Raw genomic sequence first — 23,374 nt, 5'->3', positions numbered from 1 at the left:
ATCTTACATTTATGTCTAAAATTTTAGAAAAAGCTGTGTCTGCGCAATTGAGCACCTTCCTGCATAAAAATTATCTGTATGAATAATTTCAGTCAGGTTTTAGGCCCCACCATAGCACAGAAACTGCACTTGTTAAAATTACAAATGACCTGCTCCTTGCGTCAGATCAAGGCTGCATCTCATTTCTAGTCTTACTTGATCTTAGTGCTGCGTTCGACACCATAGATCATGACATACTCATAGATAGATTACAAAACTATACAGGTATTCAAGGGCAGGCTCTAAGATGGTTTAGATCCTACCTGTCCGATCGCTACCATTTTGTTTATTTAGCAGGTTGTCCTGCTCCGTCAATAAACAAGCTACAGGTAGTCCAAAATGCAGCAGCTAGAGTCCTTACCAGGTCAAGAAAATATGATCATATTACCCCAATTTTACAGTCTCTGCACTGGCTACCTATTAAGTTCCGTATCAGTTACAAATTATCATTACTTACCTACAAGGCCCTAAATGGTTTAGCTCCTGCGTACCTAACTAGCCTTCTACCACGCTACAACCCATCGCGCTCCCTAAGGTCACAAAACGCTGGACTTTTGGTAGTTCCTAGGATAGCAAAGTCCACTAAAGGAGGTAGAGCTTTCTCACATTTGGCTCCCAAACTCTGGAATAGCCTTCCTGATAATGTTCAGGGTTCAGACACACTCTCTCTGTTTAAATCTAGATTAAAAACACATCTCTTTCGCCAAGCATTCGAATAATGTATCTTTAATTGTGAGTTTAGTTGCATCTGATCAAATGCGCATTTTTATTCTTTAGCTTGGGTTAAACTAATTAATTTTACTTTGTTGGATCAGCAGCTATACAAATTATGTCTCTATTTGTTTCTCTGTTTTGCCACAGGATTTACATCATAGTACTAGTACAACTTTACAATCCATATCATGTCAAGTCATCGCTGTTTCATCAATGTTTCAGCCACGCAAAGATGTCAATTGCTTATAAACAATGTCACATTTACCTCAGAAAAACTTTCGGTGAACATTTAGTCAGCTAGAATAATAAACTGCAGAGAGTGGCATTTTGTTAAATATATGCAGCATAACATATTCTGTTCTTCAAAGTTTAATTCATAGACATTTTATGACAGCCACAATTTAAATGTTTACATAAAATAAAAAAAAAACTGAATTAGTAACATTATGTAATTGAAACTTTTATTATAAAAACTTGTATAATTTAAGCAGTTGTATAGCCTAAAAAAAATCAGTTTTAACCTTAAAAGTAAAGTAGGAGCCAAGGCTACGCACTGACTCTCATGTGCATTCTACAGCATTAGTTAGGAGAAATTCGGCAAGTTTTCCTGATAGATGTCTAAAATAATAGATATTGAATCGAATCGCTAGCTAGTGAATGAGACTCAAACCGAAATCGTGAAATTTGTTAACATGGTCAAGTATCTCACAGCCTCAAATTAGGTTTTTGTATTTCTTCAAAACTTCATATTTCTTCAAAACTGTTAGACAGAAGAGAACACTTTATTAGCAGTGAAATTCACAATCGGTCACAAACTTGACATGTATCATCATCATCATTTATCAATCATCAATCATCTTTCTTTATTTGACAAAAGCTGAGAAAAAGACCTCCCCATCATGGACTGCTTAAAAACCACGTACATAATAAATAGATTCACTAAATACAAGCATTACGTGCCCCGTCCTCCGTATGCTGAGGGCAGAGACTCGGTGCGAACAGGAGGTTCACTGCTGCAGGATCTCACGGTGACGCAGCAGATCAAGCTAGTTTAGGTTCTGAGCTGCAGAGATTTCCCCGCACCATGTTTATTCAGTCTTGATACATCACCAGGGGGCTCGTCCAGGACTACAGTAATAATAATAATAATAATAATAATAATAATGAGCTAAATGTGTGGGGCCCAGGAGGTGATGCATCAGCTGCTTGTGTGTTTGTGAGGTTAGCTGCTCTCCGGAGGGTTGGTTTGGAGCAGCGCTGGGACAGACACCGGCGAGGACATCACCACAGTCTCTGCTCCCACTGTGACAGCCGCCGAGGCTTTATGTGAGCAGGCCGAGCAGATGTAGTCTTCATTCTCAGCCATCTCACAGGACACCCCCACACACACCTGATGAAACCACTCGTCACAGCCGCCGTCACACTGGACCCAGTCCACCTGCAGCGAGAGGAGAGCCAACACAGAGAATCACACCAGGCCATCTGAACCGTGCCCCGGACTACTGCGATCGCTCCGGTTCATCTGGTCCCTGGCTCGTTAGAAGAGTAGTGTGAGCGCTAACCGCACTGGAGCAGAGCTTCTGATACATGATTTCTGAGCGGCAGACGCGATAGATCTCTTAGGGTCACCGCGTCCCAGACTCAAAATAATGAAGCACAAAGTTAACAAATGGATGCACTCCACTGTGCTGAGTGAGAGCGCTGCTGCCTTCCACTGCTATCCAGACTTCCTATTTCCTGCTAATGAAGTTGTGATTATGAGCTCGTTGTATTCAAGTGATGTGTAGTCAGAAAGAATAAAATCTAATATTCTACTGATCAATAACAAAAAACATTCACCGCACTAGACGGTCAAACACATGCCTCTTTCATTGTTTATAATCCACAGGCTATAACTGCTTAAAATGCCTATATATAAATAGGCACAATTTTAACGACAAGGTGATGTAGCTGTTGAAATAAAATAATTATAATAATAATAATAATAAAGAAGAACAGCATCTACAGCAGAAGTCCCTTTAGGTCCTACCTAACTCCCAGTAACCTCCCAGGAGTAAACATGACTTGAAAGGCTGTTCATGTCCAATCTCTGATAAAGAAACTCATATTTACAATGATTCTGGTCCAGACTGTAAAGTGTAATGTGAGTGCAGGGCAGCGGGGACAGTTACGCTCCGGCTGGGGTCAAGGTTAGTGAGAGTAGTTCCTCTGTAAACAGTGAAGGGTCACTCACCTTGTCTTTGCACGGCCGCTGGCAGTTCTTAGCAGCGCAGACGGCGTTCTCGTCGTTGGAGTCCTCCGCTCCAGACCAGTCGTACTTGGAGGGAATGTCCAGAATCTTCCGGCTCTTCTTCTCCAGGCCCTCCTTGGGAAACTCCACCTTGGCCGCCGCCTTCTCCTTCCTCTTGCGCTCCTTCTCCTCTTTAGCGAGACGCTTGGCCAGCTGCTTCAGCTCACGGGACTTGTCTGGGTTCAGCTTCAGCTTCTTCTTCTTGGGCTTGAGCTCCAGAACCCGCTTCATGTCTTTGGACTTGGACCGTCCCTGCACGCCACCGGCGGCCAGAAGCAGCTGCTGCTCGGCTCGCTCCAGCTTCCTCTTCCTCTTCTTCTCCATGTCCTTCAGCTTCAGCTTGACGTGTTTGTCCAGCGAAGCGTCCTCAGGCTGCGGGAGCACAGCAGGTTAAAGAGGTCAATGCGTGGACACAAGATACACCTGCATGCACAGGGTTTTGAGTATCTCACCTCCATGACCTGCATGAACTTGTCCTCTGAGGGCGGGTGTGTGGCCTGCAGGATCCTCCAGATGTGCTGCGTCTCGTCCAGAGACACCTCCAGCAGATCTCCCTCCATCATCAGCTCCTCCAGCTGGGCCTTGGCGGCCGGAGACAGCTCCAGCACCGGAGGCTCCAGGCTGCGCGGCACCAGCGGGGTCTTCCTGGGCTGCTTGCGTGGCGCCGCCGGATCTGAGGAGAGATCAGGCTACATCAGGTCTACTGGACTCTTCACTCTACATGTGTAAGGGTATAGTGACTTCTTACTCTGAGGACAGGACTTGGAGGCAGAGGAGTACGCGTGCTCAGTGCAGAAAGAGGGCATCGTGGGCCACATGTGACTGACTACCTCCTCCGACTTCACAGGAATCTCCTCGTCACAGAACAAGTACGGCTTCACCTCTCCAGAGTCCTGTGGAGAGAAACACGAGACAGAGAGACTGAGAGTGATCTAGTGATGGCTGACTATGTGTGAGAGGATTCAGGGATTCACATACCTTCATGTCATATCCGTAAGTCTCTCTGATGTCCTCGTCTGAGTCCGTCTCTTCATCATCGTAGTCCATCGAGGGCCGTGGTGACGTGGCCCTGCTGAAGCCGGCCTGCTGAAAGGTCTGGATGTGGCCCTGAGAGTGAAACAGAAGTTAGTGGTGGAGCCCTGATATGATCAGACGTGATGGTGGGTGTGGGGTCACGTGCCTGCAGGTCGGGGTTGGCGGCCGCCTTCTGCAGCTCAGCGTTGATGATCTTCTCGGTCTTCTCTCGTGCGGCCAGCTCCACCATGCGCTGGCTGAGCACCGAGAGCTTGGCCAGGGCGGAGGAGAGCTCGTCGGTGGCCAGGGCCTGTCGAGCGCGGTCCTGCCAGCCCATGGCTCTCTCGGTCAGACACTGCAGCGCCTCTCCCTCGGGCAGCCGCACCGGCAGCTTCTGCAGTGACACCAGCAGGGACAGGATGGTCTCCAGCCGTGGACGCCGCGAGCGCTGGCACAGCGGGCACAGGAACTTGCTCTCTTTGCTGCCAGACACCAGCTTCTTCTGCGAGCCGGCTTTGGGCAGCGGCACACAGGCGCCGTGGAACCAGTCCCTGCACAGCTCACACTGCAGCATGAAGCCACCGGCCGTCTTACGACACAGACAGAACTTCACCTCCTCGATGCGCTCCACCAGGGCCATCTTGGCCAGGTTAGCGGCGCGGAGCGAGTGGATGGCCTCCAGCTCCTGCCGCTCTCTGGCTTTGAAGGAGGCCACAACGGTGGCAGGGTCACGTGTGTCCTCCACACTGTCCTCCAGGTCACTCAGAGTGTCCAGCTCCAGGCCACGCTCCTTCTCCAGCAGCTCTTTGACACGCTTGCGTTTGCTCTTGCTGGTGCCGTACACGCCGATGTCCACACGTGGACTGAGCACCTGCAAGAGTTCAACCGCAGGTGAGTACAGATGAACACCACAGGGTCACTCAGCGGCTGATTCTCCTGACCTCACTGGTTCTTCTTTTTAAACTTGACCCATGCAATTTCCATACATTTCTCAGAAAACAAGACTTCATCTTAAGCCTTCTCACGTGCTTCTCACGTAAATGCATCTTGATTTAAGCTATTTGTACCAGAAAACAAAACAAAAAATACTGAGGAAGAACATTATGTTTAGTTCTCCAACTACCATGTGTGTCATGAGGACATTTATATCCATGAAACACTGGTCAAAATTAAACTAAAAAAAAAATTTTTTACTAAACCAAATAATTAGTATATAATTTTCTCCTGGGGCTGGAGCGAGGGCCATATTCCTGCAGAGTTCAGCTCCAGCCTTGACCTTGAACTCACCTGCCTGTAACTTACTACTAGCAATCCTAAACACCTTGATTAGAGTTTGAGCTGAACTCAGCAGGAAAGTGGACCTCGAGGGCCAGAGCTGAGACCCCTGCACTAGTGTGTCATTGTGTGTCACCTGCTGTAAGGGGTGTGTGTGTGTGTGTGTCACCTGCAGCAGGGTGTAGGTGGAGTTCTTCTTCAGGAAGGTGCGGGCGGTTCTCTCTCTCCAGGCTCTGGCAGAAGCCACCTGTGACTCCACCTGTGGCAGAGCCTCTAATCTGACCGGGATGGAGCGTCCTCTCCCTAACAGACCCTCCAGCTGCTCCAGGTAGGCGTAGTTACTGCCGTTCTGCTCGTGGAGATCGAGACACGGGTCACATGAAGTGCTACAACTACAACATCACAGTGATAATCTCTTCCACAGCATTTATACCTTTGATATTTTCAGAAACATCCGTGAACTAGCATGCTGTTCAAGCATGACCTGTATGTCTGCATGTCTTGTGTTTACTCTAACTTCTCTCTTTTTGGGGCCAGGGACCCCTTACAGGGGAGAAAAGTCTCAAAGGACCCCCTTATAATCATAACAGTGATTTATCATCTGCTTACTTCAATGTGCACTCCTAGATTCCATTGGAACTTCTGTTTTTCTGGAATTTGTAATTTTTCTGATTACATTAAAATGTTTAGAATATAACAGGACCATATGAATTCCATTTTATTATTTCTCAAATTTGGTTTTATTGTTCTCAAATTCAGTAGCCAGCTTGCTCCTAATTCCACTCGCTCTTCCATTTACATTCTCCCCAGAAATGTGAACGAACCCTCGTAGTACCATCACAGAGAGACACAAAATCACTCTCCACAACATTTACTTTAAATACACCTTGATGGTGAAATGCTCTCCCTACACACATCCCGAATGAAGAATCTTTACTGTCCATTAATAAATCACTGTTCCAGCTTGTACTATCCTGTACAAAAGCTGAAACCTTTTATTACTAACATTTCTTGTGTTTTTTTGTCTCTTTCAGAGGAGTAGTTTGTTGTATTCCTCATTTGTAAGTCACTTTAGATAAAAGCCCTTGTGAAATGAATAAATGTAAACAGAAGTGCTCAGGCATGACCCAGTGAAACACACGGTCACCTGAATGGCCTCCACTTTGGCCGTCCACTCTTTGGCTTTGTGCAGGGCGTCTCTGAGGGCCAGAACATTGGGCAGGTATGCTGGGATATTCTTGGCCTCCATTACGATGCTTTCCAGCGTCAGCAGACTGTGGCGAGGCCTGCAGGGAGACAGACGGACGACAGTCACAACCACAGAATTTCACAACAACCCAGGACTACTATACACTCATTTACTCATTTGACTTTTGTCTATAATGGGAGGTCACCTGGCCTGCAGGCAGGCGCGCGCCCGCTCCTCCCAGTGCTCGGACAGCGTCAGCAGCTCCTGCAGCTCGGCCATGGCCTTCTCCACGGCGTGATGGGGCGGCAGGCCCACGCCGGAGTCGATCAGCCGCTTCATCAGCTCCAGCGTGAGGCGCTGCGGCTCCATCAGTGTCAGCCGCACCTCGTCCAGCCAGCGCGCCTGCTGCAGCTCCTGCTTGAGACGGGGCAGCTCCGGCAGCTCCAGCTCCAGCCCCGAGCCCAGCTCCAGCAGCGCCTGCAGCTTCCCAGAGTCTGGAGTCTCGTCTGCCAGCGCCGCCTGCGCACGCTCGTGGAAGTCCTGCACGCTCTCCAGCAGCTCCTGCGGCGCAGACACACACCAGGGAACACGTCAGACCGTATACCAGACGGCTCAGACGGCTGCGGAGGCTCGTGGACTCACCTTGACGTGTCGGGCCTGGCTGATGACGCAGGGCAGGCGGTACAGCTGCTCCACAAACACCTTCAGCTCCTCCACCGTCAGCTTGCTGCGTGCTTTCTGTGCGCTGCTCTCGGGACGCTCTCTTCTTAACACACACACAAACACAGGGCTGAGTGACGGGACACACACACACACACATCTCACACTAGTCTAGTGACTGACCTGTGCCTCTGTTTGTGGCTGAGCAGCAGCTGAGCCACAGACGAGCAGGTCTCGGCCTCCTTCACCGTGTCTCTGAGGCTGTGCAGCAGGCTGTTCTCGGGGTACTTCCTGTCCTCTGCGTCCTCCAGCAGCACCTTCAGCTCGATCAGATCTGTGGAAACACGAGCGACCCGTTTATAACCCGCAGATGTGGACTAAAGGTGGTGACTCTGTGTCGTGTCTGACCTTTCTTGTTCTTGTTATCAGCAGCCAGTGCCTCGGTGACCCTCTTGGCCCAGGTGTCGTAAGACTGCGCACGTGACTTCACCCCGTAGAGCATGGCGGGAAACTCGTCCTGATCGTACCTGAACCTGCAGAGAGCAGTGAAAGCTTCTAGTTTAATCAGGACTGATGCACTGATGTGTAGCGAGGCGGAGTGTGTCACAGTCGTACCGCAGGCACTTGTTGCTGGCTGCACAGCTGCAGAGCTCGGCGGCGTGATGCAGACACACCAGACGCTGTGGGCTGCAGCTGCAGGTGAGCGCCGACAGGAAGCAGGTGGTCTTGCACTTCCAGCACTGCCGCTCATCATCAGGCACCAGCTCAAACACCTCCTGCTCCGAGCACAGCACCCCCTGCAGGACGGGAGGAGCTTCATGACCACCAGGTGCAAACACACTCAAGCAGGAACAGGTGCTCAGCTTTGAGTTTTATTCAGCTTCAACGGTGTCTTTTTTCTATCTTTATCATTTCTACTGCTTTTATTATTCGATTCCATTACAGGTACTTTCAAGATATCGTATATTTATATTAATTTCTAACAATATTAAAAGACAATATTAAACTGATTTCCAGGCACTTTTTTAACTTTATAAGGGGATTTTTTTCTATAAACCTGTTAAATGTGTGTCACGTTTTGTCAAATTATTACATTTAAACAATCAATTCAATTAGAATAATAAGATACTACAGGGTTGTTACAATTGCATAATTGTACATAAAGTTCATAAAGATATCAAAGTACCTCTACTGTGTTTTACGTGGAGAATCACAGCAGTTCTGCTCTAACTTTGTTTCAAACTATTCTCATTCAGAAAAATTTACAGCATTGTTTCGAAAATGTCATTTAATGATAACTTCAAGTTTTTTAAACTGTTGTATAAAATCTATATTAAATTTACAAGAGAACCAATATTCAAGAAAAAAAATCACTCTTACCAGGAATTCTGCAGAAATTTTAAGCTTAAATTTAAGACCTTTTAAGACCTGCACAAATAATTGTTTTCCCTTAAGCCATTTTTTCTGAAAGTGTTAAAGCTCCAATATGGAGGAATTTTGTAATAAAATTTCCGAAAATAAGTTGCACAGTGTGATATATTTCCTCCAGTTGTGTACTTACAATATCTCAAAAGTCTCCAAAGATTTTTTATTTCAGAGAAATTCCGATTTTAAATAACTGGCCGTCCCGGAAAAGAAATGTCGCCTCTCAGTGACGCAATGTCCGCTCTATACTTTGTTTCCGGTGTAGACCATGTGATGTTCCACCACACCGGTCAAATGTCACATGGTCAAATGCGGAAGTGGTGGTTATGTTATAGCCGCGCGTATGGTTTGGTTGTCGTTGTTATGGATCACGATTACTCTTTGGCGAGTATTGAAGTGCCAGTAAAACGTAAGCGTCCATATTCGCATACACGCAGACTGTGTGACAAACGGAGGAATAAAACCAGGATAAATATCGGCCAGGCGTTTACGAGATGGAGAGAGCAGCGCGAAAATCTTGGACTTGACAGAGACTCTGCTCTCGCGAGTGTATTGATAGACAGGTAAGCAAATCAATTATTTATTTTGTTATTGTACAAGTAACGTAAAAGTTACAGTAAAGATGATTTTAATAGATATGAATTACACCACATGCCTGTACATTCTGTCACTGTAGCATTTTTTTATCAATAACGTTACCTGTGAGAAAATAACATAACGTGGCAAATGGACTGTTTCAGTTTCAATAATAGCACTTAAAAACAAAGTTATATTGCTCTTTGTACTAAGGTAAGGATTTTTATCACATGTGGTGACCGAGATTATGGCAGTACAATTAAATACAATCGGATATGTGTTGTTAAAAATATATTTAGTCATTACTTGCAAATGTTCGTTCAAATTTACTTTTAGAAAGATTGGTTTGAGCACGTTAAACAATAACGGCATTAACCATAAACACGTAGCCATTTAGTCTCCTTGTTAGTGCGTCCGCCTCCCATGCTGAAGACCCGGGTTCGAGCCCCACTCGGAGCGAGTGCGAGGAGCGTCAAAGAGGACCCGGGAGAGAGGGGTATTACATAAAATAATATGATCAGATATACAGGTAATACAAAAACAAATAAATTACCTCATCCGTGGTCATGATTCGTTTATCCAATTTAGATACATTGCTATGGTGAAAACGCATTAAAAACAACATCTCCCATCGTCACCTGCCTCATAGCGTCATCAAGCTTCGCCTTTGTTATTGTTTGAAATGCGCCCTCTTGTGGTAAATTACAAAAATCGCATATTGCAGCTTTAAATATCCCCCTCTTCCCAAATACTGAAGCCTGACTGGTTTTGCTTGCGGGGGAACAATTGAGCTCCCAGACGCAAGACACATGTGTTTCTTGTCTGGGCCGAGCCCACGCAGAGGCCATGCTGGAAGGGTCAGAGCAAATGACAGTCCGAACCCTTCGGGACAGTATTTCTGTGATCCTAAACTGCACGTAGGCTAATCCATTACCTCGGCCCCCTGTCCAGCTGCAGGAGGAAAGGACGAGTGCAGTAGGCCCCACCGATGAACGCACGTTGATCCAGTTCCTGCATGCTCATCCACTAAGAGAGCCACCTCTTTCTTACAGCCTCCACCCCTCAGGTGATCAAAACAGTGCTTCAGCCTTATCAAACAGGTAGGTTTTTAATTTAGACTTTAAAAGGGCCACAGATAAAGCCCTTGTAATAAAATCCCAAATTAAATCCTGTCTGAGGTGATGACGCGGAGCACTGAACTATACAGTAGGTGGCTCCGCCCCCAGCTCCAGCACTCGAGCGTCTAAAATTTACAGTCGCAATGTATTTCAGGCTTCAGTATTTGGGAGGAGGATAACCCCAAGTGTAAGCTATGCAGGGTCTCATTCCCTTAATGCAGCTCTGAGGGACATGGAAAACTTTAACCTACAATTACATATGCATAAGTAATGTATTGATATTTTGAACTCTCACCGTCTCCTGCACAGCTGCTCTGAGCCGGCTCTCCTCCTCGATCATGTGTCCAAGCTCTCGGACCACAGCCGCCGCCAGCTCCACATCCAGACTCTCCGGATCGGCCGCCATCTTACACACCAGCTCCTCGTGGGAGAAGACGCAGTAGCGCTGCAGACGCCGGTAATGAGCCACACACTGCCTCCCGATGGGCAGCTGCACAACACACACACACACACACACACACGTATAGGTCATCATTCTCATCTACACACAAACACAGCAAACCACACGCTGAAGACCTGCTGCTCAGTTATGTGTTGATTCACTGGCTCTAGAGGACACACCCAGTCTGCAGTGCAGAAGTTGACTGCCTCAGCAAAGTTGTAGCCTTGATTGAAGCCGCTGTGATAGGCTCTTGGGAAGGTGACGACAAACTCTCCCGCACACTGATTGGTCCGGTACACCTGTATGATAATGAGGCCTGTCAGTGACTGCTGAGGATCTCTGTCAGATAACACTGCCCTAAAATACTGCTGCGAGGGGTGAAAGATTAATCTCTTTGTTCATTTCTTAAGCAGGTGTGAAGCTGGTTTTTCCGGATATGATCAGAACACAGGGCAGATGAAGAGGAGGCTGTTACCGGGACGCCGTGCTCCATGAGGAGGTTGGGGTTCATCAGGGTGACCAGCTGGTGCAGGAGGTCTGGCTGAGAGTCGAAGAGCTCCGGAGCCACTTTCTTCATGACGGACTCCAGCTGCTCGGCAGCGTGTGCTGGGACACCGTACCAGGTCTTGGGCTCGCCCCTGATCAACAGACACACGTCACTCGTCTCTGCCGCGCTTCCACACGCTCAACATCAGCACACGCAGGACTCACCAGTGCAGGTAGTTGATGGAGTAGCTCCAGTGGTCCTCGATGTGCCAGCAGAAGGACGAGAAGCACATGCCCACGTACAGCCAGGGCACCTTCATGCCGCTGATGTCTCCACTGATGTGCGTCAGCACCGACTGCTCCAGAACCGGCATGTTGTTCAGGTTCCAGCCCGAGTTTGCGTACTCCTGCACACACCACATCACCAGAGAAATAAACACTCACGTGACAACCAGGAAGACCTGTCTATGGACATATCTCACCACAGAATCCCAAGACAAAAAGAGTAAACACACACACATATATATACACAAGTGCTTCTCAACAAATTAGAATGTCGTGGAAAATTTCATTTCAGTAATTCAACTCAAATTGTGAAAATCATGCATTAAATAAATTCAATGCACACAGACTGAAGTAGTCTTAGTCTTTGGTTTTTTTAATTGTGATGATTTCGTCTCACATTTAACAAAAACTCACTAAGTCACAATCTAAAAAAATTAAAATATGGTGACATGCTAATCAGCTAATCAGCTCAAAACACATGTAAAGGTTTCCTGAGCCTTCAAAACAGTCTCAGTTTGGTTCACTAGGCTACACAATCATGGGGAAGACTGCTGATCTGACAGTTGTCCAGAAGACAATCATTGACACCCTTCACAAAGAGGGTAAGACACAAACATTCATTGCAAAAGAAGCTGTTCACAGAGTGCTGTATCCAAGCATGTTAACAGAGAGTTGACAGGAAGGAAAAAGATGCACAGCCAACCAAGAGAACCGCAGCCTTATGAGGATTGTCAAGCAAACTGGATTCAAGAATTTTTGAGAATTTCACAAGGAATGCACTGAGGCTGGGGTCAAGTCATCAAGAGCACTACACACAGACATGTCAAGAGATTTGGCTACAGTTGTCGTATTTCTCTTGTTAAACCACTCCTGAACCACAGACAACAACAGAAGAAGAACTGGACTGTTGCCCAGTGATCCAAAGTCCTCTTTTCAGATGAGAGCAAGTTTCGTATTTCATTTGGAAACCAAGGTCCTAGAGTCTGGAGGAAGGATGGAGAAGCTCATAGCACAAGCGGTTGAAGTCCAGTGTTAGACTATTGACAAGAGGAAGATGAGAAACAAGAGACCAAACAATGCAGATGAGCTGAAGACCACGGTCAAAGAAACCTGTGCTTCAGACCACCTCAGCAGTGCCACAAACTGATCACCTCCATGACACACAGAACTGAGGCAGTAATTAAAGCACAGGAGCTCCTACCAAGTATTGAGTACATGTACAGTACATGAACATACTTTCCAGAAGGCCAACAATTTACAAAAAAAAAAGAGATAATAAATTGGTGGGTTTTTGTTAAATGTGAGCCAAAATCATCACAATTAAAAGAACCAAAGACTACTTCAGTCTGTGTGCAACACGAGTTTCACAATTTGAGCTGAATTACTGAAATAAATGAACTTTTCCACGACATTCTAATTTATTGAGATTCACCTGCATATACACACACACACACACACTAGGGCTGTCACTTTTTATTCGATATTCGAATATGCATTTGAACATGACGTGAAATATCCGTAATCAAACTATATATAAAATATCCGTTTTTTAAAATGCCACATGTAGCGCATTTTTTACAATCTATGTTTGTTTGTTTTTTATTTTATTCTTTGCCATCTTATCCAGTAGAGGGCACTCTAGACGTACTGTAGCGTAGACCCATGACACAAATCAAGCGAATAAGAGCTAGTAGACAGGCAGGTCTGTATGCTCCGAACGTGTGTTCTCCACCGTGGGGAACATTGTAAATGAAAAGAGAGCCGCACTTTATCCAGATCAAGTTGATAGACTGGTGTTTCTTGCAAACAATATTAAGAAATGAATTAGGCTAGACTATATGCCTTACTCCTGCTGTTTAAGTTTTCACGTTATTGTTTGTGCCTGTTCTGAATCAGTTTTTTCTTTTTTCATTTAGCCTAATGTTGTGAGATGCATAGTGGCACTTCATATAAGTTGATATTCTAAGGTGATAACCTGCTGTTTCAAATATTAAGTGAAAATAATAATCCAGATAGTCCTGTTTATGACTCACTGTTAATACATTTGTGATTGAATCTCCATTAGGCTACGGTGTTTTTTTTATTTATTATGCGCGGGGGGGCGGGCACGTAGATATTAAAATATATTTGAATACATTGCATGATATTCGATATCCGTTCGAATTAGATTTTTCTCAAAAGTGACAGCCCTAACACACACACACACACATATATAAATATATGTGTGTGTGTTTGTGTGTGTGTATAAAATGTATGAATGAAATTTGTTCATGCACTAGTATGGGATGCAGTCATATGAAATGAAGCATCTTACGTCCTCGTCGCCGATGAGTTTCCTCTTGCCGTCTCGCACTGGGAATCCACTGCCCATGTCCTTGGAGCTGATATCAGCGCCGTACTCCACGATCACGTCCTCCTCGATGCTGCTGACCAGACGCCAGAACTCCTTCTCCACCAGCTCCGTGGGCACCATCTGACACACAAACACACACACAGCATGTTAACATGTGTTAGCGCTGCACCCTGAACCCAGAACTCTGCTTTAAATGCTGGAGACATGTGCAGACAGTGTTTACCGACACTTACGTGAACAGGCATGTTAAAGTAATCAGACTTGAAGTGGTCAGCCATCTCGCCGAAGCTCTGGAGCGTGTACTCGCGCACAGCCTGCTCGAAGCCGAACGCCTCCCGAGGCTTGCTGCACTCCTGTGTGACAGGCAGCAGGACTTTAGTGCATCACAGAGAAGCTTTCGTTACAGCATGTGTGTGTGTGTTGAGCTGTACCTCTGCCACACACTTGGGACAGCGCCAGTCTCCTTTGGGCACGTCCTGCAGCGGCGGGATCAGGCAGAAGGTGTGGTAGCTGTCATCACAGCCGTCACACAGCAGGAGGCGGTCCTCCTCGTCGCCCCGCCCACACGCCATGCACATGTACAGGTCGATCTGTCAGTCACACACACACACTCTTGAGTTTAAGGTCAAAAACACAGTGTTCTGCAGAGGATATGCTCAAAACATCAGAACAGAAGACAGCACTGAGTCTAAAGATGTGCTTTGAAATGATGAACTGCTGACTCTCCAGTACTGAAGCATGGAGTGCCACAGGGCTCAGTATTAGGTCCTTTACTTTTCTCATTGTACAAGCTCCTCTTAGGGGATATTATCACATAGCATTAGCATTAGTTTTCACTGTCAATCAGATGACTTTCAGCTTTATATTTCCTCCAGACATGGCAAATTTGAGCTAATTTTAATTTTCTTTTAAATTCTGACAAAACAGAAGTAATGCAAATCTTGACTGCATGACTGTTTATATCCTTGCACAACGTAACTTTATTATCATTCAGCTGTAATCTGCTCTATGAGACAAAGCATTAATATATTATAAACATTAACTGGTTAGTGGAAATGAGCCAGAAATCACATCACTAGCCGGTCTCTAGCTGGACATCAAGTCAGCCATTGTGATGGTAATAAAGCTGAGCTCATGTTCATAAAACACTACAGACTGGTAATGACAGTAAGAGTGTCTGATCGCTGGGAGCTTGATTCCACACAGATGGCTTGGACAGAGATGCTGACGCTTTGCTCCTGTATTCAAATCAGGTCGGATACAGAGGTGTAACGGTCCTTTAGTGCGGTCTGTACTGTAGAAGCTCAAACACAGGAACAGATATAATGCATTATAACACAAACGTCATACTCACATAATTGACCTCCAGCACCTCCTTGCGTGGACGCATTTTAATAGCAAACGCCTGAGCCCTCATGTGTTTCTGCTTCCTGAGGAAGCCCTCGTCATCTGGACGCACACACACACACACACACACACACACAGTCTTAGACGCCGCTGTCTGCTGAACAGCACTGATGTCTGATAGAGAAGCGCTGAGCGTCTCACCTGCTGTCATGATGTCTAACCTGAACACCTGCACAGCTTTGGGCTCCGTGTTTTCACTCTGAGACACAAGCATCACGTCAGCACAGGCTCACAGGACAACATCCAATAAATACAAGAAGATTGTCTGTATGAGGCCTGACAGAGAAACTGACCTCGTCCCTGAGCCGTCGAGGGGAACGTCTCTCCACGTGTCTCTCCTTCTCTTCATCCTCATCTGCGGCCTCTTCCTCTGCACCTCCAATGCCTTCATCTACATCCTCACTGTCAGGGGCTTCTGGGTAAAGCCTGGGAACGCTCTACACACACACACACACGTCAGGAGCGACACGAGGCACACATCACATCACAGCAGCTGCAGGAGTCAGACTCACGCTCAGCGTCGCTCCGGTCTGGAAGAGCTCATACGGATACAGGATCCGCTCGAAGTGGGAGCGCAGCAGTGTTCCCACACCTTTCCCAGCCGGAAAACCCATGCGACTGCTGATCCTGGACCAGCGCTTCTCCTTACAGACCGCCTCGAACCCTCCTTCAGCACGCACCAGCTGCCGTGACACAGAGAGAGGAGATCAGCTGTTCATCAGTGTCGTTTTTATGAGACCAACTAAACACACAGTTCTGAAGCTTGGGCTGAGTAAGAGTTGAGTCTCTTCTGCTCACTAGGGGCCGGATTCACTCAAATCTTCTGAGGAAATCAGCTCAGTTCACAGAATGTTCTAAAGTGCAGTTCTTGAAAAATTCTAGTATATGTAACTAGTGCTGTTGTGATGAATAAATATATCCCCATAAATTCATTTAATAATCCTTACTGTTTGGGATTTAAGAGAAGTCTGGGGCTGTTATTCATGATGATTTTTAAGAAGATTATTTTCAAGACGTTTTATCTTAAGAACAATGTTGAAAAATTTTTTATAAAATCATACATTTTTAAAAAATATATATATATTCTAAAGATATAAAATATTCTTAACCTTTTTCTAAAGAAATAAGAGGAAAATGGCAGTAGAGAAGAAATTTCTTCTTAAGAATGTTTTGTGAATCTGGCTCCAGTGCTGCAATTACAGGTGCGGGTCATATAAGTAGAATATCATCAAAAAGTAGATTTATTTCACTAATTCCATTCAAAAAGTCAAACTTGTATATTATATTCATTCATTGCACACAAACTCATATATTTCAAATGTTTATTTCTTTTAATTTTGATGATTATAATTGACAACTAAGGAAAATCCCAAATTCAGTATCTCAGAAAATTAGAATATAACTTAAGACCAATACAAAGAAAGGATTGTTAGAAATCTTGGCCAACTGAAAAGTATGAACATGAAAATTATGAGCATGTACAGCACTCAGTACTTCGTTGTGTCTCTTGTGTCTGAATGACTGCAGCAATGCGGCGTGGCATGGAGTGGATCAGTCTGTGGCACTGCTCAGGTGTTATGAGAGACCAGGTTACTCTGATAGTGGCCTTCAGCTCTTCTGCATTCTTGGCTCTGACATATCACATCTTCCTCTTCTCAATAGATTTTCTATGGGTTAAGGTCAGGAGAGTTTGCTGTGATGTGCTTGGACACAGAGCTCGGTGAACAGCCAGCCTCTTTTGCAATGACCTTTTGTGTCTTGTCCTCCTTGTGCAAGGTGTCAATGGTCATCTTTTGGACAACTGTCAGGTCAGCAGTGTTCCCCATGATTGTGTAGCCTACAGAACTAGACTGAGAGACCATTTAAAGGCTTTGCAGGTGTTTTGAGTTTTATTAGAGTGTGACACCAGGTGTCTTCAGTATTGAACCTTTTCACAATGTTCTAATCTTCTGCGATACTGAATCTGGGATTTTCCTTAGTTGTCAGTTATAATCATCAAAATTTAATTTTTTACCACACAGATTTATATATATATATATATATATATATATATATATATATATATATATATATATATATATATATATATGAAATGAGTCCTGGAGCAATCTAGAAAAGTAATGGGTTGAAAGTCACATGTCTCATGAGTTTCTATTTCAAATCTGAATAAGATCTCATGAAAAATTAGACTCTTGCAAATATTTTTATGAGACTATGTCTACACCCCCCACCCCCCTCAAATATAAAAATATTTATTTAACTGTTTTGAAGGCTTCTACAAACTATTTAGTCAGTAAACATACCACTGTATAGCTTTTTTCAATTATAAAACACTAGACAGAAACTTAGACATCACATAAGTGATTTATTTGAGCACTAGAAAAATACAATAAGAAGAATTTGAGTAAGATAAATAAGAATAATAAGAAAAATAATTCAATTAATAATAAGATTTAACTTTGTTTGCCCATTACAGAACTTCCTGAGATTGCTAGAAATGCATCTTTTACAATGATTTACGATGCAAATAAGTGCTGATGTGATGATGGCCACTTATACAGATGGTAATAACACAAATGTGCCAAAGTAAATAATCCACTCACTCTATTCATATAGACGAGTTCACTTTGATAGCCGTGATCATACAGTGATAGCGAGCTGATTTGGGCTGATTTGCACTCAAACAGATGGTAATCATGCAGATACATTCACATTCAACATAAAACACACTCTCGCATATATAAAAACTGTGGAAAAATAAAAGAAACGAAGACAAAATGCGATCGCTGTAAGTTCCGCCCCATCAGCTGACAGGTGCGTCAGAGCGTAGCACGAAGGAGCGCCAAAATTCAAATAAACTATCTTTCGTCTATCTTTTATTCATTCTTTTTATGACTCGTTATTACGACGGATCTGGTATGTACAGCGTTTCTAATGTTCATGTTTTTTATGTGTACTGCTTACACAAATGTAGCAAATACAGTCTTTATAAGCTTTCCATTGAAAAACAGCAATCTGTCGTCGATGCTTGAGGCTTAGATCTTTATAATGATACATAGTTTGTCAAGATTAAATTTGTCCTGTTTCATTTAATCTATTCGTAAACACTGACACGTGCGAGTTGAGTGGCTTTGAGGATGAGGGCGTCGGGGTGCAGGCTAACAGGTCAATGTAACTTTAGATCAATTTAATGTGTTCTTGATAAAAGTATTGATTATAACAACTCTCTAAAGCATGAAGGCTGAAGTGAGCATGTGTATGCAGCACACTCACACAGACACAGTCTCACACACAGTCTCACACACACACAGTGAACACACACCCGGAGCAGTGAACACACACACACCGTGAACACACACCCGGAGCAGTGAACACACACACTGTGAACACCCCCCCGGAGCAGTGAACACACACACACACATAGTGAACACACACCCGGAGCAGTGAACACACTCACACACACACACACACAGTGAACACACACACACACACACACACACAAACAGTGAACACACACCCGGCGCAGTGAACACACACACACACACACACACACACAGACACACACACAGACACACACACACCCGGAGCAGTGAACACACACACACAGAGAGACAGACAGTCTCACACACAGACGAGGGTTACCTTGCTCAGCAGGTACAGGTCCAGCACTTTTCTCTCCACGTGAGGAAGGCGCAGTTTGCAGCCCTGGAGCTCCCAGAACTTGGCGATCTGGTCGAAGAAGTTGAGCTTGACTCTGGTGAGGGCCTGAAGAGAGGAGACACCAGGTGAGAACACACACAGCCATCTTCATCATCATCATCATCATCATCATCATCATCACCATCACAGGACCGAGAGACTGAACTCACCTCCAGCTCATTGAGCCGCTGGATTCGAGGAGTGAAGCGGAAGCTGCGCACATCACAGGCGAAGGGAGGCTGCCAGCCCTACAACACACACACACACACACACACACACACACACACACACACACACACACACACAGCAGCTATGAGTCTGAACAGAGCAGCTGACCCATACACACATTCACACACACACTTCAACCAGAGCTGACCCTGGGAAACCAACCCATAACTTCAGCATTTAAAATAATGACTACATTTACTTTCATGTACTAAACTAGCCAAAACATCATACAGACAAGTAAATGGGAAAAAAAGATAGTGTTTCACTACGGTAGATCACTGTTACGGTACCTGCGGCGGTCGGATCCGGTGTTTTACCGTGTTTTACTACGGCTGATCGCTGTTACGGTACCTGCGGCGGTCGGATCCGGTGTTTACCGTGTTTTACTACGGTTGATCGCTATTACGGTACCTGCGGCGGTCGGATCTGGTGTTTTACCGTGTTTTACTACGGTAGATCGCTGTTACGGTACCTGCGGCGGTCGGATCCGGTGTTTTACCGTGTTTCACTACGGTAAATCGCTGTTACAGTACCTGCGGCGGTCGGATCCGGTGTTTTACCGTGTTTTACTACGGAAGATCGCTGTTACTACGGTAGATCGCTGTTACAGTACCTGCGCCGGTCGGATCTGGTGATTTACTGTGTTTTACTATGGTAGATCGCTGTTACTATGGTAGATCGCTGTTACAGTACCTGCGGCAGTCGGATCCAGTGTTTTACCGTGTTTTACTATGGTTGATCTCTGTTACGGTACCTGCGCCGGTCGGATCTGGTGATTTACTGTGTTTTACTATGGTAGATCGCTGTTACTATGGTAGATCGCTGTTACAGTACCTGCGGCAGTCGGATCCAGTGTTTTACCGTGTTTTACTATGGTTGATCTCTGTTACGGTACCTGCGGCGGTGGGATCTGGTGATTTACTGTGTTTTACTATGGTAGATCGCTGTTACTATGGTAGATCGCTGTTACGGCACCTGCACCGGTCGAATCTGGTGTTTTACCGTGTTTTACTACGGTTGATCTCTGTTACGGTACCTGCGGTGGTTGGATCCGGTGTTTTACCGTGTTTTACTATGGTAGATCGCTGTTACTATGGTAGATCGCTGTTACGGCACCTGCGGCGGTTGGATCCGGTGTTTTACCGTGTTTTACTATGGTAGATCGCTGTTACGGTACCTGTGGCGGTCGGATCTGGTGTTTTACCATGTTTTACTATGGTAGATCGCTGTTACTATGGTAGATCGTTGTTACTACGGTAGATCGCTGTTACAGTACCTGCGGCGGTCGGATCTGGTGATTTACCGTGTTTTACTATGGTAGATCGCTGTTACTATGGTAGATCGTTGTTACTATGGTAGATCACTGTTACAGCACTTGCAGCAGTCGGATCCGGTGTTTTACAGTGTTTTACTACGGTTGATCGCTGTTACTATGGTAGATCGCTGTTACTATGGTAGATCGCTGTTACGGCACCTGCGGCGGTCGGATCCGGTGTTTTACCGTGTTTTACTATGGTAGATCGCTGTTACGGTACCTGCGGCTGTGTTTCACTACAGTAGATCGCTGTTACGGTACCTGTGGCGGTCGGATCTGGTGTTTTACTACGGTAGATCGCTGTTACTACGGTAGATCACTGTTACAGTACCTGCGGCGGTTGGATCTGGTGATTTACCGTGTTTTACTATGGTAGATCGCTGTTACTATGGTAGATCGTTGTTACTATGGTAGATCGCTGTTACGGCACTTGCGGCGGTCGGATCCGGTGTTTTACCGTGTTTTACTATGGTTGATCGCTGTTACGGCACCTGCGGTGGTCGGATCTGGTGTTTTACTAAGGTAGATCACTGTTACGGTACCTGCGGCGGTCGGATCCGGTGTTTTACCGTATTTTACTATGGTAGATCGCTGTTACTACGGTAGATCGCTGTAACGATACCTGCGGCGGTCGGATCCGGTGATTTACCGTGTTTTACTACGGTAGATCGCTGTTGCTATGGTAGATCGCTGTTACAGTACCTGCGGCGGTCGGATCTTGCAGATGCCCGTGTTCTCGGCGATCTCTCGGATCCTGTGGATGAAGCTGAACGGATCGCTGAAGTCCTGCCAACTGGGCTCGAACACCGGACACTCCGGAGGAGCCTGGAACTCGCGGAAGAGCGCCATAAGTAACCACTGCGCCACGGGTCGAGCGTTAGATCATGGTCACGGGTCGAATCCTGTCTGCGTTCCTCAGCTGGGGGTTTGTTTATTACGCGAGCAAAAGCTGCCGCCGCTTCCGGTCACTTCCTCTCACTTCCGCGCTGGTTCCTCTGTATAACACGCGTCAGTCGCCCTCAGCGATCATATCCGTCAGTAATCCGAGGGATCCAGCGGGTTTAGTCCTCTAATAATCAGACTATACTCAAACAGACGCTGGTAGCATCTTCCGCTAGCCTCCGCTCCAATGTTTCCGGAAGTGTTACCCTTCAGCTTCCGCTGGAGAAGCCCAGGAGAAGGCGCCATCTACTGTATCGGAGTGAGTGTGTAACAGACTACAGAACACCTCAAAGAGACTTCAGTAACGTCATGACTTCATCGTGATCTGAAAATCTTCTAATTAAGACACTTTATAAAAATACAAATATATATATATATTTCTGAAGTACATCGTCATATAATCCTTGATATCCTACAGCATTAATCATTTCATCAATCATAACACCGAATGAAACAGTTCTGACCACATTTCCTCATTAATATTAAAAACAACAGACGTGTCCATCCTACTTTTACTATTATTGACCTGTTAGTTAAACATATCGAAACCCAAAGTCTTCCACTTACACCTAGATTACTAATTTTAATCAATAATCCTCTCTCTACGTGGATTCACATGATTTTTCTATATACAAATAAACTGTCATCATTACGTCCCTATTGAAAATCATACTGATTTTTCCATTTCATTTCTCATTTCAACCATAGCATTTGTAATAGACCTACCCCTTTTTCTCTAAAAATGTTCTTTAATTTTAATCATTTTTTCCATCCACATGATGTGATGTTAGATCACTAGGCCTCTATATTTTTCAGGATTTCCAGGATGCTTCCCAGGTTTTTGAAAAGGTAAATGCTCTTTTCCACTGTCCAGGGACTTCACCTTCACGCCAGATCCTCTATAAAAACTCCAAGATAACCTCCAGAGCCTCTTCTGGCAGATGATGGACATCATACAGCTCAGTGCATCTCGTCCAGGGCCTGAATCTTCACATCCATAGGTGCATTTCTCCTTTTTCTCTTAACCTTGCTGCTTTCCTTTTCTTATGACAATCACATTCCTCCAGGTTATCCATACTCATGTTTTCCTGAAATGTTTAAGAGCACAATTCTTTCATTGATATCAAACATTCATCATTCCACCGTGGAACTAGTTTCTTGTTTTGATTGATAGGATATGATGGAGGAATGTATTCTTCTGAAGCATTTACTACCATTGAGCTGGCTTTAATCACACAAATAATATCTACATTTCCATTCATTTATATAAACAGAGTTTCTCTTTTATACTGTTCCTCACAGTTTGCTTTGCAGACGCTTTTATCCAAAGCGACTTACAAACGAGGACGCAATGGAAGCAAACAAAAACAACAAAAGAGCAAAGATATATTCAATTCAAGTTTATTTGTATAGCGCTTTTTACAATACAAATCATTACAAAGCAACTTTACAGAAAATGATGTTTCTACAATATTTAGTAGTAGCTTATAAGTGGTGACTGTCAGTTTGTGCATGTTTGACAGGATTTTTCAGAAAAATGTATACAAGACGTAGTCAGCTAGACGATGAACATTATTAATATTATTAATTAATAATTATTATATGATGCAGTCACACTTGTAGCAATATTTGTTAGTTCTGTTGTTGATTCAGGGTTAGCATCATCTGGGGTCCCCTGAGGATCAGCATCATCTCTTCTCAGGTGTTCTGGATCCAGACTGGAGCTTGTAGAGACATCATTAGCATAGCTGCTGATCCATCAAAGTAAAATAAGTTTAACCCAAGCTAATGAATAAAAATGCACCTTTGATCAGATGCAACTACACTCACAATTAAAGATACATTATTCGAATGCTTGGCGAAAGAGATGTGTTTTTAATCTAGATTTAAACAGAGAGAGTGTGTCTGAACCCCGAA

The 23,374-nt window shown here is 44.9% G+C and overlaps 2 protein-coding genes across 3 annotated transcripts in view; one reads left to right on the top strand and one right to left on the bottom strand.

Moving 5' to 3' along the window:
- Positions 1-23,374, top strand: part of LOC113066531 (gastrula zinc finger protein XlCGF57.1-like) — a 1,043,158-nt gene that overhangs the window by 586,990 nt on the left and 432,794 nt on the right. The window lies entirely within an intron of this gene.
- kdm5a (lysine demethylase 5A) lies at positions 1,501-21,680 on the bottom strand. 2 transcript variants are annotated; one of them, XM_026237208.1, is made up of 27 exons: positions 21,218-21,680; positions 19,143-19,220; positions 18,916-19,038; positions 15,786-15,956; positions 15,567-15,710; positions 15,415-15,472; positions 15,221-15,315; positions 14,298-14,456; positions 14,100-14,219; positions 13,828-13,986; positions 11,454-11,635; positions 11,218-11,380; positions 10,922-11,041; positions 10,596-10,790; positions 7,797-7,978; positions 7,590-7,714; positions 7,365-7,515; positions 7,164-7,287; positions 6,727-7,082; positions 6,480-6,618; positions 5,502-5,681; positions 4,224-4,928; positions 4,022-4,150; positions 3,792-3,936; positions 3,496-3,716; positions 2,987-3,415; positions 1,501-2,191 (listed from the first exon to the last, which is right to left on the bottom strand). In XM_026237208.1, the coding sequence occupies exons 1-27, from the start codon at positions 21,362-21,364 to the stop codon at positions 1,976-1,978; spliced, it is 5,016 nt and encodes a 1,671-aa protein (XP_026092993.1). In that variant the 5' UTR covers positions 21,365-21,680; the 3' UTR covers positions 1,501-1,975. The 2 variants fall into 2 exon arrangements, with proteins under 2 accessions (XP_026092993.1, XP_026093001.1); XM_026237216.1 differs by having other exon boundaries at positions 7,164-7,284.

The sequence above is a fragment of the Carassius auratus genome, chromosome 4, assembly GCF_003368295.1.
Source record: "Carassius auratus strain Wakin chromosome 4, ASM336829v1, whole genome shotgun sequence".
In the NCBI taxonomy this organism is placed as follows: Eukaryota; Metazoa; Chordata; class Actinopteri; order Cypriniformes; family Cyprinidae; genus Carassius; species Carassius auratus.
The sequence above is the reverse complement of the archived record's forward strand: the minus strand, read 5'-3'. Positions and strand labels throughout refer to the sequence as shown.

Excerpts from the sequence above, each read along its gene's own strand:
- kdm5a (XM_026237208.1), bottom strand. The coding sequence starts at position 21,364 with ATGGCGCTCTTCCGCGAGTTCCAGGCTCCTCCGGAGTGTCCGGTGTTC. Across the intron at positions 6,619-6,726 it reads CGCGCCTGCCTGCAGGCCAG|GCCTCGCCACAGTCTGCTGA; the intron begins GTGACCTCCCAT and ends GTCTCCCTGCAG. Across the intron at positions 3,717-3,791 it reads CTCCAAGTCCTGTCCTCAGA|ATCCGGCGGCGCCACGCAAG; the intron begins GTAAGAAGTCAC and ends ATCTCTCCTCAG.